The sequence below is a fragment of the Aplidium turbinatum genome, chromosome 2 (assembly GCF_918807975.1).
Source record: "Aplidium turbinatum chromosome 2, kaAplTurb1.1, whole genome shotgun sequence".
In the NCBI taxonomy this organism is placed as follows: Eukaryota; Metazoa; Chordata; class Ascidiacea; order Aplousobranchia; family Polyclinidae; genus Aplidium; species Aplidium turbinatum.
In genome coordinates, this window is record NC_137473.1 from 14680283 (window position 1) to 14695114 (window position 14832).

A 14832-nucleotide genomic window follows, 5' to 3' on the forward strand; every position below is an offset into this window, starting at 1 on the left:
ATAAAAAATACAGAGATTGCAACTTTCATGTTTAAATATTCAAAAAAGCTACTTCCCACAACATTCAATCATTCAATGATATAATTATGTGTAAACAATCAAGTAGCCTAACAACAAGAAGTAGCCTAACTCTCCATATATTCCTATATATTGCAGAATTGACACCTGCAAACAATCAATACGGTACATGGGGCCAACAGTTTGAAACAAGCTTCCAACTACCATAAGAAATTAATGTAAAATTATAAAAGGCTTTAAATCAAAAATGAACAAGCTAAATTTTCTTTGAAATAATCCTATCTAAGTATTACATACACCAAACATACTGTAGGGCAAAGGCAGGTTAGTTGATACAATTTTCACATTTAGTGAGATTTTACTAAAACTGTAGGATATAGAAACACCATTTATGGTGCTAAAGAAACTTCGTTTTTTGGGCTAACTTTCCCCCAAGTTTAGTCTGTTTGATATCACTGGTTATCTGTTCAGACTCATTCAAACATACATCTCCGGTTTGTATCAACTAACCTTCCAAGAAGGTTAGTTGATACACCTATGAGGTTAGTTGATACATGGAACTTCTAGTTGATACGATCAAAATACGCCTCAATTATACTGAGAATATAATATACTTTATAGGCTACTTTTGAAATTTATACTCAAACTGCTGTAGTGTAGATAGTAGAACCATATTGCCAGGTCAGGGTTAACCAAAATCCATGACAGTGCTGCAGTCTTATAGTGTTATCTAGTGTAAAATGTGATAAAGATATTTTACATCCGGATGTTCTTCCTAACGCCAACCTGTTATACAGATTTGGAAATTGACATAATTGTCAATTCTTATGACAGCCAGGGTTTACGTACAACGTACAGTAAGAGAGTCTTCAGTTGATCTGTAGCATCCAGTGGCGTAGCCAAGGGGGGGGGGGGGGGAGGTTCGGGGGTTACAACTCCCTTTGGCACGCGTGTGACGTCACGATATTGAGAATGATGGTTTCAGTCTCTATGTCTCTGAAACAAAATTTGCCTAATTTTAAACGAAACTGCATCAAAAGAGCGAGTTTTGCCAATACCAAACATTCAAATATCTCAGCCAGGAATTAACAAGAAAACATAGAAACAGCTTTATTACCAAAAAATGCCCAAGAAAACATGATCTTATCTTTTTGCTATGCCACCGGACAGCACCATTTTACATTAATACATATATATTATATATATATATATATATATATATATGGTATTTATACCCACATCTTTGTTGAAAATGCTCTCAAAATGCACCAAATTCAAAGTAATTTTGCAAATTTTCTGGGGGAGGCCCCCAGGGCCCCGCCGCTGGGTGTCGTCTTTGGCGAAAACGCCGTCGGGCTTCGCCCGCCGGCTGTCAAAACCCCCTCTTTTCAAAATTCTTGGCTACGCCACTGCATCGATCAGTTTTTCTTTTATAAAACTGGGGCATGTTGTCAAAGAGGCCTTACTAATTCTGTGATGTTGTCAAGTTCACAGGTTCTGCAGCTTCATTTACACACAGCTCAAAAGTTCAACAGCTAATTCCAAACCAATTTACAGAGTTTCACATGTTGGCCTATTTTACCTGAAAATATGGTTGAAATATTGCAGGTTAATGAATGTATGAATGCAGGTTAGTTGATACAGTGTATCAACTAGCCTGGGCTAAAATGTATCAACTAACCTTTTCCTTACTTTTATCAAAAATGTGTCTGCCATCAATCTAACTAAGTCGGTTAAAAATGATTTGATTAATGCAATGATACTATACACCAATATACTGCCTGTCGCCAATAAGTTAATCTTTTACCGTTTTTCAAACACTCAAGAATTAACTGAATTGTAAATTTGAAAAAATTTACAAAAAAACTCAATTTTTGAACATTTCGCATTATATTACAAACTTGAAATTGGATAACAGCGGAATCATCATGTCACCACTCAATCATTATTCTTCACCAGTTGGTGGCGGTATTTGTACAAAATCCGTTTTCTGGAATCCGTTTTTAGTGGTGTATCAACTAACCTTCTGTATCAACTAACCTGCCCTTGCCCTACTACTATTTCTTTGCCCAGCAATGATAGGCCAATGTGTGTAGATTTATTAACAAAATAGTAAGATTGTAGGTAGGCTAAGCTACTACTACTGGCTTTCTTGTTCTTGTGTTTATTGTCCACAGAAGTTCTACAGAGTCTGCAGAAGTTTTTCCATCTTCTTCGACCAATCGCCATCTTTCGGTGTCTTGGACTGGATCGTCATGCTATTATCTGTTTGTCTGCAATTTTTTCTACGTAATATGCCGAATTGGATTTTTTTTACTTTTATTTTGGTTTAACGTGTAAAACATAAGGTAAACCTAACCCAAATTTCTCATATTACTGTGACATGCCACTACTACATCCCTGCTAGTGATGCCTGTCATTTTTGCATTAATTCAACGTTTGCTGACGTTGGATCGGTGTGGAGGTGACGAGTTTAACTGACTGGGGTCTAAAATAATCGCTTTATCAACGCAACTTTGTAACAAAGCACGCTTGATATCTTCAAGACATAACTTTCCTGGGTATAATTCGATTTCTGCAAGATGATGGTGTTGTTTTTGCTAGTTTGTTTTATTTGTTTTTGTCATTGTTTTCATGTCGTCAAGTTATGGCCTATCTATTTTGTGATTTGTGCAAGGCATGGTGCGTTGCGCTTGAAATGGCTTTACCCGTGGTAGGATTTCTTTGTGGGGTTTTCTTTGCCTGCCTTGCTCTTATTTGCTATGAGCTAAACGCACCAAGACGTGTTCCCCTCACGACCATCAGCACTCTTGATAACGCACCATGACTGATCTTCATAGCAACTGTCCATACAAATCTTAAATATATCAGCTAAAGCTATGTGGGCTAATAAAGCTATAGCCTAAATTGATGTTTTTTATTTTATTTTTTTGTAACATTTTATTTTCCCTTTACATCTTAAATTTTTCTGAAGGTGTTGCGACCGTGCCAAATTTTTTTCAACTCAATAACTTACTTTGGTCACAAGCACGTTTTAACGTTCGCGTTTTGTCGCTTCTACCTTTTTCTCGACTTTGCTATGTTGACGTGTTAGCTATTGTTTTTGATATGATGATCAGTAATAAAAACAACTGAACTGAACGGTGGTTGAAGGTACTTTATTTCAAGAGCTCTGTGCCCCTGCAAAGAGCGATATTGGTTCAGTGTAGGCTACCTCGTTAAAAGATTTATATATGCTAAGCCATCACAACACGCTTGGAATAAATGGAATAATGATACCTTTCCGAGTAAACGTTTTCAAGACTTGTTTTTGAAATACAACACAACACACCAATACCATTCAGCGCTGCTGTGGAACGCATGTTTTCACTTGGAAAGGACATTATGCGTCCCAAACGTAGTAGATTGTCAGACAAACGTTTTGAAATGCTTGTGTTTCTACAAGGAAATAACTAATAAGCTAAAGCAGCTAGTTACAAGACAGTCTCAAAACGTAAAAACCTGCTCTTTATTTATAGCTATTGTTAGCCTAAACTTGGTTGAAATACTTCCGTTTTGTGAGACCCTGGCTAAAATAGCGCTAGAAATTAGCGCTGACGCCGTCAATTTCTTTACGAGCTTACGCAGTAGGCTACTTTACGCCGTAAAGTTTTTAGGCAATTCGCGCTGACGCTGACGCCGTCAATTTATTTCACTGACGCGTACAACACTGTTTACAGCCTGCGACCCCCTTCCTGCTATGTTTTCTATAGATATATAAAAATTCGCACAAAAATACATTTCAATAACATTTAATTTCAAAGAACCGGTAAATGTCACAACTTTTAATGCGACGATTGACTCTGCAACTGCTTGGCCAACTTCGAAATTAGTCGTTGAGTGCTTGATAACGCCAATCTCATATCATCTTCAACTTTCCTTCGATTTCTTGCCATCGTTTTGATGTGGACAAGAGCTGAAAAACCACTTTCGCAAAGGTAGGCCTAAGTTATGTTGTGACAAATGGAAACAATATTCGAAAAGCTAATTCTGATAGTTGTGGGTATGATTTACGCATAAATAACGCACCAGAACTTGGGCATTTCATGAAAAACGTCACTTACGGAAGAATCATTTTCAAGATCATAAAATTGGTCTTGTAATTCATCTGGAATATCAGCAACATCCAAAGCAGTAGAGAACGGATTTCGTACAAATGCAGCATCTATTTCCTTGAGCTCAGAGAAATATCGTTCAACTTGAACAAACGATGATAAATTGGCCTAGCCTACAACCGAGCTACCCGTTCTCTTTTGTAACAGTGCAACCAATCAGTCACTTGCTGGGGGTTAGTTGTTCAGTTGTTACTCAGGGGCGCCGGAAGCGGGGGGGCAATGGTGCCCTTTTAAGGTCACGCAAGCTACTGCACATTTTGCAATATAGGCCTAACAATTTCTGCTATTCGCTTTTAGCCTAATTATAATTTCATTTTTGCCTTAAAATAATATTCATAGCACAAAATTCTGCAACACAGTAGGTTACATCATTAGGCTATAAAATAGCATGATTGATGTCCTTCATTGTATACCGGACACTTGTATCATTACTCGATAGTGAGCTGATAGATGAGCATTATCGCTACATCTTATCTTAAAACTTTTTAAAAAATTGACATTTCAGCAAACAAAAGTGCCCTTTCTCATAATCCTGCCCCCCAGTCAAAAATCGTTTCGGCGCTCCTGTTGTTACTCGTGCAGGACATTTCTATTGAAAATCCTCAAATTTTCAATAAGTCGTTTCTTGCCCTTGTGCGTTAAGTGCACTATAATCTTTGTAATAAAGCTGGCCAAATACAAAGTTTTGGCTTTACTTTTTCGCTGCGCACAAAGTGCAATGCCATTCTGAACCAGGGAATCTACACTCTGTCTGCTCGTCTACAGCACGTCACATCTCTAGCATAGGCTATACGCTACCCTAATTAATTATTGTAACTGTTTATTGTAACTAATTATTGTAACTGTTTTACGAACAATTAGTGTTGCAGTCAATTACATCCACGAAGAAATGCTTTACGAAGAATTGTTTCACGAACAACTGTTTACGAAAAAACGTTGGACACCACCGATATTGACGGGTTGAAGTCTTGTTGCCGGGAAATTATTCCATTTCCATCCATTAGATGCCGCTGAATAGTGAGCAATCCTTAACGTGCGTAGCTCAAGCGCACACCCGGAGAGTCGAACCAGCGCCGCTTGATCTTGAAGTTTCTTCGTTCCAGAAGTCACGCGCTATAACCAATTGAGCTATCGGGCGGGCTTGTTTGCTTTCAGCTTTTAATACTGAAGCTGATTCGAAATTGATTTTTAGCTGTTTATGATTGAAGTGACTCGTCTTAGAATAAATTCGTTTGTACTACACGACATGTAACTGAGTCGTTCATCCATATCAAGCATTGTTGTGGGTTTGACCGTCACCTCGGTTTGACACCTGTCAGAAGGTATTTCCTTTTCTTGATTACCGGTACAGTATTTAGAATAGTTGTTATTTAGAATATCGTATTGTACCGGTACAGTACTTGTCAGTTTGTATGTGTATTTTTATTTTATCTAACTCCGTATAGATGTGTAGGTACTGTATGCGATATGCATGTCGGAAGTAAAGAAATACTAATATACGATGCAAAGATTGAGTTGGCTTGTATTTGATGGATGATATGCTAAAAGTATGAAAACCATCCGGCAGCACTTCTTTGTTTGCCAGCCTGTCAATGTTTTCATTTTTTGTTTTTTAGCTGTGACCTGTGAGTTTGTAATTGTGCCCGTGGCAAGTAGAGATTAATGGTTAGCAGGAGCCTGGTTTGATAGGCCTAAGGTACTGATTCTAAAAGTTGCTGATCATGGAAGTTCTTTCGAAAATGAATAGTTACAGAAAGTGTAACAAATTCTGTGACGTTGTAGTTAAAGTTGGTAAGTATCTTGAATTTCTATCTTATCCGCCCTCCATGGCTCAGCTGGTTCAGTGCCTTACCGTACTTCATGAACAATGAAGTCAGCGCTGGTTCGACCATTTGGATATGAGCTTGAGCAAGGCATATCAAGGACTGCTCTCCATTCAGCGATTACCAGTGAATGGAATAGCTCACAGACAAGACCACTTTAAGTTTAACAATCGGAAAAATTCACTCTGTCAAACGCGGTGACTGGGCCTGCATCAGTGGTTTAAAGCTTCTACAAATATGAGAAACTGCCAGGATTATGCTCTCAAAGCAGCTTTCTTAGTCTGAGGATAAAGATCCCCACAATCAATCTAAAATACCCTAGGGTTAGGGTTAACTTTAACCACATTTTTAGGGTAACCACTTTTTTAGGGTTAACCCTAACCACATTAGTTTGGCATACATAGCTTATCTCACACTTTGTAGCTTAATTGATGCAAATTAGTTATTTCATATCTTGGTTTATGTAAGTTGGTACAAAATAGCTTGATACTATGACCACAGGCAATCGAAATGCATTATCTGCTTACTTTGCTTTATGTAAGATTAGCCTATTTGGTGAAGCTGTTTGGGCTAGCCTGCTTAATCTTAAGGTTTAAGCAATCAATCAGTTACAGTACTTTACAGTAGAGTTCGCCTATAACGGCACCTCTAGGGGATTTGCAAAAACTGACGTTATAGCCGAATTGACGTTATAGACGAACTACCGCAAACTATTCCACAACTGTCTTTTGATTAAAGAAAGAGGTGTATAATCCAATCAGGGTTACTGTGTAGCCTACCGGTACCACCAAACTGACAAAAGGCACGCAGAAAATACAGTAAACAAAGAAATTGTTTAAAAAAATAACCTACAGCGAAAGGTACAGGAAATTTGCGCAATAGGCTACAGCTCGTTGCATACAGTAGTAGAGAAGTTCATTGTTTATTAGCGAAAAAGGCATTGATCTTGAGCTGTTTCGGTTTTGACACGGATTTGACACACCTGTAGACTAGAGTGTAGAGCTGCTTTTTACACGTAATAGTTTTTCACGCAGGAAAAAAAAAGTTAATTAGTTTATACAGTACTGCACGTACAACTGTTGCTTTGAGTTGTTTAAAGGTCAGCTGTAGAGCTGCTTTTTACACGTGATAGTTTTTCACGCGGGAAAAAGGTTAATTCAGTTAAAGTCCCTGCTGAGAACGACGTAGCAAAATAAATGGAAGACATTTTGCAAGCAGCAGCGCTAATTGGATTAAAAGACTGACCGTTCGTGGTGAAGGTGATGGCTTAAAGTGACGTTATAAACGAACAAAATACGTCTGGGGACTAATAAAGGGTGCTGTTACACGCGAATTGACGTTATAGGCGATGCTGTTGTAGCCGAACTACAATGTATGTAAAAGATAGGAATTCTGCCGGGACCGAGCGAAATGTGACGTTACAGGCGAATTGACGTTATAAACGAAGCCGTTATAGGCAAATTCTACTGTATTTACATCAGCCTATCATATGGTATCTTGTTATTCATCTTAGAATAAGTTTATTATTTTGTTAGTTAGATTATTTTATTCAGATATATAATATATACATTAAATAACTTTTCATAAATTCCAGGCACTGAATGTTTTGGTGCTCACAAAGCGGTATTGGCAGCCTCATCGGATTATTTTGAAGAATGCTTTGATGACACATGCACATCAATAAAGGTATCAATTTATCTGTTATGATAAAATTAAATCGATGCTGGATTGCTGATTCACCACTTAGCAGGCTAGCCTACTGTATTGACAATCATAATAAAATCATTAAATATGCTTTGTTTTATCAGATAAACAGAATAATTGTTTAAATAGGCAATGTTCATTGACTACCGTAACTCAGAAAAACAATTAATTTAGCCGGCATTGTAAGTTACACAGTACACACTGTTGTGTATTTTGGGTTAAAGTGTTTTAAATTTTTTTTTTGAAGTTAGTTTAAGAAGGGAAATGACTGATACTGTATTGCTACTGACAACTCCCCATCGAAGCACATGGTGTTGTAATTTGGTTCTCGCGTGTGTGATAATATGGGCTTAGAATCATGCATCTTTCTTGAATTATATATATGCTATACAGTACATGCCTTAAAACTCTTGTTTTTTCCGGCAGCCATCGTGGCCCACCGAGAGCTCCTTCTCGGCGGCCAAATCTGCATGCTTGGAGGCCAAAATACAAATAACGATAGCACAAGTATGCAACAATGCTAAAATGATCACATAGCGTTGTTGAAGTGTGGGCGACATCCTGCAATAGAATTGTTGTACCACGCAATAACTGCTTTATCGGGACTGTAATCTGGTATTGCGAGACCATCTAACGACACTAAATTGTTTCAACTGTTCAACTGCATACCGCCTTTCATATAACCAGACCATCTATACCGTTATGATGTCAGCATTGAGAGTGTAATGTGTAAAGTCACTAACCCACAGCGAAAACATTTGTCAACTCTGAAGACACGTGTTTTCCTCTCGGATGTCAACTAACCTACCCAGACAACAAAATTCGTCATTTTTACATTGATTCTACGTTTGCAGTCGTTAAATCAGGGTAAAAATGAATTTTGTTGTCTGGGTAGTTCTCCTTTTTAACAACGATTCAATGTCCGACAACATTGAATCTACATAAACATGATAATATTGCCAGCCGATGTAAATTAGCACTTCGGATGAACACTTTGTTAAAATAAATGTCAGGAGTTACAAACAAGACTTATACCTGGTAAGAAGAAGAATCGCAGCTGGATACATTCCATAGCCTACAATAGCAAATGTTTCCGCACAATACAACCGTGGTGATTATGACGCGCTGACCTAATTCTGCGTCACTCTTTGATACTAGATATTTTCGACAGTTAATCCACGATCATTCTATTGCAAAATTAAATAATTAGCTAGAAGAAACCGGCGGCCAAATTGGCCGACTGAGATGATAGCACCGGCGGTCATTCAAGCACTACTTAGCGGCTATGACTGCCAGCTGCTTTAAGGCTTGCAGTAGCTATTTTCCAACAATTATTGGTAGTACCATAGTTAATAAATTTTGTTTAATTGCAAACTGGTGGTTTTAATATAAGTCATAAGATGTTTTAATTCCCATAAGTATGTATTCTAATGATTTTACAGACAAAGTCATTAAATTGCAAATCAATTTGTCAATTTTTTACGTTTTTGTCTGTAATGCATACTTTAAAATCGATACTGTCCATAGAAACAAAGAGAGTGTCAATATGCTATCATCTTGTATGCAAAATACCAGATTTTTAGTGCATATATTTAATAACTGTTTTGATTAATTTTGCTTGATATCTGTCAAATAGTGGGTGGGAAACTAACTTGTTTTTTCCAACAGGTTACCAAAGTGAACGCCATCACATTTAGTTCAATCCTGGACTTTGTTTATGCTTCCGATGTGAATATTAACTCGGGTAATTATGAGGAACTGCTAGAAGCAGCAAAAATATTCAGTATTTCAAAGCTTGCACAACTTTGCAAGGTACCTACCCGTAATAGTTTTTTTCTTGTACATTATTAAATATTATTATTATTAATATAAAACTAATTGTTTCTGTATTAACACGCAACTATATACCATACTATCTGGAACTTTGTCAGAGTCTTTTCTATAAATTGAATACTGTAGTTTTCAGCTTTATTACAGTTTTTAGTTTATTTTAATATCTTTAGTTTTCTTACTACCTATAGCTTTTCGTACCAGATAGAAAAAATATTTCTAAATTGTCTAGGTTAGGTAGAAATCTTGTTTATGTAAAAATCAGTCATCCTCACTAGTGGGGTGAAAACCGACTTTTGGGAGATGATGTAATTGATGACAAATTCTTAAACCATTGTCTACAAATGGATATTTGTATGCAGGAGTATGAAACTTCAATGGCGGACTCCACTACGATAAATATTACTCAGTCCTGTTTAACTGCCATGAGTACTGATTCCAATAAGCTAGATGATTCTTTATTGCAATTAGAAGATTCAAATGAAATCAGACGATCACAACAGGTCTCCATTTTTCCCATTGCAAGAAGAAGAGAAAGGTATACAATACATAAGTGTTAGTTACATAAGTGTTTAATCACATTTATAACATGTATTTGATTGAGTTGTATGTATAAACATGTATATATGCAACATGTATAAACATGTATATATATACAATTATACATACATGTATTAACATGTATATTTGCAGTAATAAATAAGAATTATTACCAATTCATTATTTTAGTTTTAATTTACTGGAAGGTGTTGATGAATCAACAGGTAATAAAAAATTAACCTTCTGTGTTCAATATTGCTGGAATGTTGGTGTTTTTCTTTAAACTTTATGAAATGTCTAGTAACTTTTGGAAGAAAAGCATCAATGTTCTTAAAAGAACTTTGTTTATATATTAAGCATCACAATATGATGACATGTAACACTTTCCAGAAAAGCCAAGCATGCTGCTTATGCCACTATGAATAAATCACTTGAGTACATGGACAGTGAGGATGACATGGAACATCCAGCTGACAACGTCACTCATTTCGATGATGGTATTACATTGTTTGATCAAATTGCTTTCCAAATTTTGCGTCATTTGTTGTGGTGTTGACGTTGACTTTCTTCAGCTATATCCCATTGTAAAACAAGTATTATTAAACTAACTGTTCGAACACTTACAATGAATGAACCTGCAATCATCTTTTTGCATTTGTTATTTTTCTTTATCACAGAATTGATTGTATTGATTTGTGCATTGAACCTTGAACCATTTAACCTTTGATGAGGTATGAGGCTTCAGGGTGGTCCCGAAGAATTTTTTTTAGAATTTTGTTACAACCACTTTACCTTTATTTTACATTGCCTAAAAGAAGTTAATGTGCAAAATTTGGTTAAAATTGAACAATGTTTAGAGGTGCCACAAAGCCATTTAATTTTTCTCTCAAGACACAATATAAAATAGTGTGGCTTATTGACTGTTTTTAAACCCTTCTGTACTATGTTATACTGTAATGTCATCACAACCTTAACAAATGTTTATTCCATGGGCATTGGGCCAGCTTTAACCAAGTTTTTTAGCCCAGCAACAACAGTTCTTTTTGTTGCATCTGGAAAGTTCTTGCGGTGATCTGCCACCACTTGAAGGAGGCATTGTCTTTGTTTCTCATCCTTTGTCAGAACATGGATATACTCCTGAATTAGAGCCACTCCTCTCTCAGCTGTATCGTTAAGCACTCGAAACTGTGCTGCTTTCTTTTTTCCTGCAATGTAACCATCATTTGACAGCCACAGTGACGGTGGCAATGACAGGAAATCTGTCGACAAATTTAGAGCTTTGAAGAACTGCATAGATTTTACTGAAACAAAGTCTTCTATCTCACGTGCTTCAATTTCTTCCATCTTCAAGCTGGCTTTCATGGCACGACTACTCCAGGGTTCCCACGCAGTCGGGAAAGTAGGGAAAAAGTAGGGAATTTGAAAACCCGTTTTCCAGACCTGGAAAAGGTCGGGAATTACGTGAAACCTCCTCATGGTATTGAAAAAGTATGGAAAACCTTGATGACTAATTTGTAGATAAAAAATCATGCGATATGGACTGGATTAAACCGGATACAATACCGTCCTTGTCAGCTGGATCAGCTGTTAAAATAAATCACTACTGCACCAAGCGGTTTTTCTGAGTTTGTGTTTGGGTTCTAAGGTCAATCCATCCAGCATGGTTTTACTGATTTAATTGATCATAATTACAGAAGTGCCTGCCGATGTTCAGTGACTATGTGGTCAGATGGTGGGAGAACTAACCCAACTACGTGTAGGCTAGTTCAGGGCTTCCCAAACTTTTTTGCTCGGGACCCCTTTTAATCTAAAATTTTCCGCGACCCTTTACAGTTAAAAGGATAAACAATGCAAAATAAACGTTTTTGATAGGATTTATTGAAAGGCTTAATTTAAACAAAAACTAACAACAAGCTATCCGTAGGCGAAGCCTACTACTTGTAGCCTGCTGGAAACAAAATCAAAAAGTAAACAAATTTGTTCAGTGTGATGGACTGATGGGTGCGACTGTTCTCTGCTACAAAGCAAGCCTAGCCTTGGCCTGATGTTTGTCAATGCTGGTTTCAAGGCAGTTTCAATGTTATATACTTACGCTGGAACGGTATTTTATCAACGTTGCAAACACTGACACACACATAGCCTACATGGAGATTAACGGCAGGAGTGCGGTTACTGCTAAGCCATATAATGCTGAATATTCCGCTCTAACGTTCGGCTAAGTCAAAAAGTGTGAAACTTTTTTCCAGAAAATTCAAGCCACAACTTAGAATCAAAAGATAGATCTGCAAATTTTTCCAGGGATTTTAAAAAAGAGGTGTTCGGTAGTTTGTTTTGCATAGGCTACACGTAGACCTGTAGCCTACATATTACATAACCATTTATCTGGACTTGGGAATCCGCTGTTAAAAATAATAACTTTGGCTCTTAAAGGGATACTAAAGGAAAAACCTGACTTGGCGATTTTCCACGTTCTTTCTGTTTAACATGCTACCATAAATCGATTTTCAATAAAATTTTGCGTGCTTTTGTCAGAGCTTTCAAAATGAGATTGGGCTTGAGCAACGAAGCGTGCGACTGTACAGTCTGCGTCACTAGATATGTACAGTACAGTCTGCGATCACGTCACTAGCAATCAGCTGATCTCGCAATAATTGTTACTGCGGGCGATTTGACTGTAGGCTATGTATCTATGTACATCAAAACATCACATTTCAACATCAAAACATCAGACAGTTTGCTCAAAACATCAGATGTGGTAACGTGGCTTTTGTTATTGCTGTCTTTTGTGACGTATTCTCGAGCAGTGTTTGCACTTTTTGGTTATTTTGAAAGAAAATGAAAATAAATGAAACGTTGGACTTTGGGCCTTGCCAGAGCCATTAAAAACATTTTTTTTTCGGTAATTTTTCTTGAAATGTATTCTTGAATGTTCAGTTTACGCATTTTAATGCTTAATTCCCGTTTGAAATTTTCATTTAGTAGGCCTTTAAATGTTTTTGTGATTCAGTGTTCAGTAGCTTTTTACTTATTTCATTTTTGTTAGTAGTCTGAATTTTAATTGTTTTGGTTTGGCTTATGGCAGGTTGCCACGTCCTATTTAATGAAGCTTTGAATTGTAATTTCAGTATAAATGTGACAGTTTAACCCGACTGGTTTCAGTTCGCCGGATCTTTCGAAAAAAACAAAACAGTTTTTTGTTCAAACAGGAATCTTCTGACATTATTATTTTTTCATACTGATTCGGATGTAATAGAGTTCGGATATACAATTTTAAACCTATGCTATGCATGATCGTGTTTAGAAATAATACAGCACAGAAATTTTCATTGATTTAGCACTGTTAATGCGCAATTTAGATCGAAATTAGGTAGGGAATTTTTAAAATTTAGTATTAAATTAGTATTGAAAAAGTAGGGAATTTGTTTATAAAAAATGTGTGGGAACCCTGCTACTCTTTCCAGGCTTTTTAAGGTTCTTAACCATTCTTTGCTTCCTCTCTTCAGCAACACCATTCTTCACTCAGGTACCAAAGATGGTTGAAGAATTTTCTGCATGTCACTTTGGAGACACTGCTGTTGATGGAGGCATAAGCTTTCAAATTCTTCAAGAAGGCCAGGTCATTCGCTGGTGCTGAAACTGCTACCGGTGCATCAAACCAGGCTCTGAAATACACCAACACTGCGAACAGAACAACTTCTGCAAGCCCTTTCTTTTTCTTTGCTGTCAGCTTTACTTGTACCCGGAACATCCAAATCTTGAGACAATAAAGGACCTTGCTCATCCACCGTGCTCTGTGGAAAGCTCCGGGCTTTCTGATAACCAAAACACCCTGATCTTGTAATTCACCAAGGAAGAGGATGATCAGTTCCAGAAATTCTCTGTAACCTTCTCTTGGTTGTTGTTTGCATAGATATTTCTTTGCAGACATCAACAAGGAATCACGTTCTGGTGCGATATAAATGTCCACTGAAGGTTCGCTTGCTGCGGTTTCATAATCATCTTGCTTGAGCTGTGTCCAGCGCGCTTGAAACTTCTTGAAAATCTCCATGTTAGGCCCTGATGACGGTCCCATTGCATTGTTGAATACTGCACCTATCACTAGTTCAAATATATGGTGCTGACACGGCAACCATAGAAGTTCCTTCTCTAGCTGGACCTCAAGAAGATGACATGCTCCATTCTTTTTTTCTGTGTTGCTGCTAGTTGTATCAAAACTCATTGCTACAACATTGTCTTCTAGTACCCAATCATTCAGGACTTCTTTGACTGCCAAGTGCCAAAGCCATCGATTGTCCAGATCCACTTGTCAACTTTGGTACAGCAAGCAACTTTTCTGTACCATCATACGATGCAATCACTGGTAACCTATCGTATTTGTCCTGACACCCTGCTGTGTCTGGGATTAGCTTTCCATCCCAATGCACAACAACCTTAACTCCCAGGTCAAGAATGTCAAGACTGAAATTGTCCTTACTGGAAATAGCAGCTTCTTGTCTTAGTGACCTTCTTGACTGACGGATAGTTTTTCGATTAATGGCCAATTCATCCACATTGTGGCCCAAACTTTGAGCTGTTGCAGCAATGATATGAACAGCTGCTCTGTCACTGACTTTGGTTCGGTCCAGAGCTTGTGCTAGTCCTGGACAGATCACATTCTTCGCTCTAGCTGTAAATGTACATTTCCGTTATTTTGATGTCTGCACTTCTGAAGAACTGGACTGTTCACACTGTTCAGTATTTTCAGACTCTGATGACGATGTTGA

At 37.4% G+C, this 14832-nt stretch overlaps 1 protein-coding gene across 1 annotated transcript in view; it reads left to right on the forward strand.

The window, feature by feature from the left end:
- Positions 1-5826: 5826 nt before the first annotated feature.
- LOC145765416 (uncharacterized) overlaps positions 5827-14832 on the forward strand; it is a 30282-nt gene continuing 21276 nt past the window's right edge. Inside the window, exons 1-5 of the mRNA XM_082577240.1 lie at positions 5827-5963; positions 7590-7681; positions 9368-9511; positions 9892-10067; positions 10460-10566. Of these exons, the coding sequence (XP_082433366.1) occupies positions 5894-5963; positions 7590-7681; positions 9368-9511; positions 9892-10067; positions 10460-10566 (589 nt within the window). The 5' untranslated portion in view covers positions 5827-5893. The remainder of the gene's footprint in view (positions 5964-7589; positions 7682-9367; positions 9512-9891; positions 10068-10459; positions 10567-14832) is intronic.